The sequence below is a fragment of the Capsicum annuum genome, chromosome 11 (assembly GCF_002878395.1).
Source record: "Capsicum annuum cultivar UCD-10X-F1 chromosome 11, UCD10Xv1.1, whole genome shotgun sequence".
Classification (NCBI taxonomy): domain Eukaryota; kingdom Viridiplantae; phylum Streptophyta; class Magnoliopsida; order Solanales; family Solanaceae; genus Capsicum; species Capsicum annuum.
Genome location: NC_061121.1, coordinates 43,700,148 through 43,704,146, shown reverse-complemented (window position 1 = coordinate 43,704,146; position 3,999 = coordinate 43,700,148). Strand labels below are relative to the sequence as shown.

General features: G+C 33.6%; 1 protein-coding gene across 1 annotated transcript; it reads left to right on the top strand.

The window, feature by feature from the left end:
• Positions 1-987: 987 nt before the first annotated feature.
• On the top strand, positions 988-3,284 carry LOC107848385 (protein PHYTOCHROME KINASE SUBSTRATE 1). Its single transcript, XM_016693148.2, has one exon. It carries the CDS (start codon positions 1,462-1,464, stop codon positions 2,881-2,883), a length of 1,422 nt encoding a protein of 473 aa, XP_016548634.2. The 5' UTR covers positions 988-1,461; the 3' UTR covers positions 2,884-3,284.
• The last annotated feature ends 715 nt before the right edge of the window (positions 3,285-3,999 follow it).

The window sequence follows — 3,999 nt, the reverse complement described above, 5'->3', positions numbered from 1 at the left end:
TAAAGCTCAAGCTAATGTGGGGTAACTGCACTGATATGAAATATGAATTTGTTTCATTGATTTCTAACCCCATCTACTTTTATTACACCATATTTAAAACAAATTAAATATATTCCACAAAGGACAAGCAAATATTCTGCTAGATAATAAATTCAAACAGTACATTTTTATAAGTGATTTTACTACAGAAATTATAGCTTTATGGTTGTTAATTGTAAAGCTGAAATACATAGCCACCTAGAATATCATTACATGGTAAGCTTGTTGGGTATAGTGGAAGTCATTTTCTAAAGAAAAAAAGATTTTCCTCGAAAGAACGTTGAGTTTTAGTTTGAACTGAAATACAGTTTAAGATTAATTTAGATAATATAGATGAAAGTGTAAAGTCTACTACTTTTCAAAAGTGGGAAGGTTCTTATAGGTTCTAAACCTCTAAGGCTGTGTTTAGTATAGAGAAAATATTTTCACCAAAAAGTAATTTTCTTATTTATTTTCAGGCGTTTGGTAAGTAGGCAGAAAAATTGTTTCTTGAGCATTTATGTACAATCTAGAAAATATAATCAAAGATATGGTGGTTTGGGGTGCGGGTTAGTCAGTAACGGAGTCAAAATTTTTACTAAAGGGGTTTAAAAGTGTACACATGGACTAATCGAAAGTGGTTCAACATATAGTAGATATATACATAAAAAATAATTTTAATCATGTAGATATATTGTAATTTTTTGCCGAAGGAGATTTGAATGAACTCGTGAGTGTATGCTAACTCCGCCCCTGGGGTTTAGTGATAAGGTGAGGGCAGGAGTGGGACCTGGTGGAGTGTTGGGTATGAAGAGAAGATAATTAGCGTGAAAATGACACTCATGGAACTTGTTTTCTTTACTCCTATTATGTAAGTCATTATCCTTTTTCTTCTTTCTTGATCCCATACATTGAGGGAGTTTTAGTACATCAGACTACATTTTTTTCAAGAGAAAATAGTTTTCATAAAATTTGACCAATCGAAAAAATTAGAAAACATTTTAAGAAAGAAAATGTTTCCTCCACACCAATAGGAATAACTTTTTTATCCTAAAGATAAAATCTGCGCACATTCTACTATCCTGAGACCACACTTGCGAAATCACACTCCTTATTCTATTATTGATGATTTTCCTCCATACCAAACACACCCTAAAATGTGGGATAAGTGTCAAAGAAAAATCACAATCTGATGTTAACTCTAATAGGTGAAGGAAGAAAAAGGGGTGTAGCTTTATTAAGCACCATCAACTTCAATAGTGAACTGGCTTCCTTTTTCCTTTTCCCTTTTCCTCCCATGTTTCCATCATATTTGCATCCAAACTATATTTTAATCAGTTTCCTATTGTAATTTAGTGCTTCCAAGTTCCATCACAAAGCACTTTCCCCTCACCTATTTTTGATTATCTTACATTAAACAAGAAAGACTTACTTCTCACACAAATGCAAAACTTAGTCTCCAATATGGCTATGGTCAAACTAGTAGAAGCCACCAAAAGTGGTACCAATCTTCTTGATGCCTCATTTTCTTCTTACTTGAATGATACTGAAGGAACCATTGTACTCAATCTTGAATCAACTAGAAATTTGAGCAAGAAAGCAGGTGATGAAGAAATTGACATCTTTAGTGCAGAAAAATATTTCAATGAAGGGGTTGATCAAGAAAATGATGAGCCACAAAACAAACACAAGTTCAATGATCAGCCAGTTGTTAATATAGTTTCACTGCAACAAAAGACTAGACCTTTAACTCCAAGTGTTCATTCAGAATCAAGTTGGAATAGCAGAAGTGCATTGCTGCAGAAGATTTCAAGAAATCATCATCAGCCACTGCCGACAAAGGTTAATAATCAGTCTTATGGCAAGAAATTCCTTGCAAGAATTGGCTGTAATTGTTATTGCAAAGACAAGAACTCTGTTGAGGTAGATGATCAACTTTCCGAAAACAGTTCTAACAGGGGGAAATATCATGGCAAATCAAAGCAAAACCCCATCAAGACTAGAAGTTCTGAGTCCACTACAATAGGAGCTAATCATCAAGACTTGCACTTCAAGAAAATTGATGAATTGGGACTTGGACTGAAAACAGATGAGCGTTTTGTCGTTCCTGTTTTCGATCCTAAAGGTGGAAATCCAGGGGTGAAGAAACTACCCCAACAGGAAGAAGAATCAAGAAAGTCTCTAGAAGTGTTTGGATTTCCAATAACAGAGAAAGAAAGAAGTAAATTCAGCCTTGAGAAAAAGATAAGCATGTTAACATGGGATGCAATTGTTCCAAAAGCTGAAGAAATCGATATCATCAACATAGGGGCAAGTTCAAATGGAACATATGAGGATGATTATGCAGAAAGTGATGCAAGTTCAGACTTATTTGAGATTGAAAGTTTCCCAAGCAACAATACAGCCAATCCAAGTCTTGTTAGACAAGGCTCAGATGGCATGTCTTGTTATGCTCCAAGTGAAGTTAGCATTGATTGGAGTGTGGTCACTGCTAGTGCAGCTGATTTCTCTATAATGTCTGATTCAGAAGATTTCAAAACACCCTCAATTAGAACCAATCCCAATAACAGAATTGCCCACAGTGGGAGAGACAAAACGAAACGTCGATCAGGCATTCTTCTGGGATGCAACAGTCATAAAGCTGTAGGAGTTGTGGGAGATGCATATAAAGCTAGTGAAAAAACATCAGTAGAGTTGCCTCAGAGGAACTTAAAGAGTCATGAGCCTATTATGCCAATGACAAGGTTTCATGCTGAGAGCAAAGTGAATCGATTCGATGGAGGAGATAGGAAATTACATGATTTTACGACAAGATCAATTGCTAGCACATATACTGGACGTCCTGCAGATTTCTTGTATATTTAGAAGTGGAAAATTTTGTGTGTGTATTAGAACTTTATGTGACTTTAGTATTTCCACTTTTTTCTAACCGTGGTGTCGGGTCAGCTTGGATGCACCTTGACTAATTCCACGGAATACCAACAACAAGTACCAGGTAACAAGTACCAGGTAACTTTATTAGTATTTCAAATTTTTGTCTATGCAGTTGAAGAATAAATTAATAAAGTTAGGAGTATTTTTGTTAGTGCTTGTTCTTGTTCTAGTGTGTAACTGAGATTCATAGTTTTTAAGTATTTGTTGTGAATTGAACTGTCCAAAGTTTGGATACATCCTGTTGATTTTGTAATTGTGTTTTTGGCTTATTACCAAAGCTAATGTAACTGAATAATGATATTGTCCTTTATAATATATCAATTCTTAGCTTATTTCACTCTCTTTAATAATTATTTCTCTTTTCTCTCGTAGTACTTCTTTGCTTTTTGAGCCGAGGATTTATTGGAAATAGTCTCTCTACCTTGTAACTATAGTGGTAAGATATGCGTACATCCTTCAGACGCCACTCGTGAAATTACACTGTGTATGTTTGGTTTGTTGTAAATAATCATTTCTCTTTAATTTGCAGAACACTTAAAGAACCAAAATTGTGAATTTTCTTAGTTTAGCTCTCTTTATTGTATAATGATGATTTTACTGGATTGTAAATAATGTCCCACGTTGAAAGTAGATAAGAAATAATATTAGGCGTTTAATAGTATGAAGCCTTTTGAGAAAGACAATTTGAGTGTGGTGAGTGGTGTAGAGTTAGCGGAGATATGCGAACAAAGTCCCATAAGAAAAGAAGACGTTATACGTGTGTGAATACTCTTAATATTATGAGGTCTTCTGAGAAAAATACATTATATGTGCGTGAATCTATTATCTATAATCTATAATATATTAAAAGTGTGAATATCTTTAGGAAAATGATTTGAACATTTTATCCTCGATTAAAACACTCCATAATAGACAAAATCATCTTTTCAATGTTTGATTAAATTATTATTTAATTATTTTAATAATATTAACTATAATATTGAATCCTAAAATATATATGAAAAGAAAAAATTAAGAGTTCTAAAATATTTGGTAACAAATAAATAT

Bases quoted from the DNA above. Each gene is read 5' to 3' on its own strand.
- LOC107848385 (XM_016693148.2), top strand. From the start codon at position 1,462: ATGCAAAACTTAGTCTCCAATATGGCTATGGTCAAACTAGTAGAAGCC.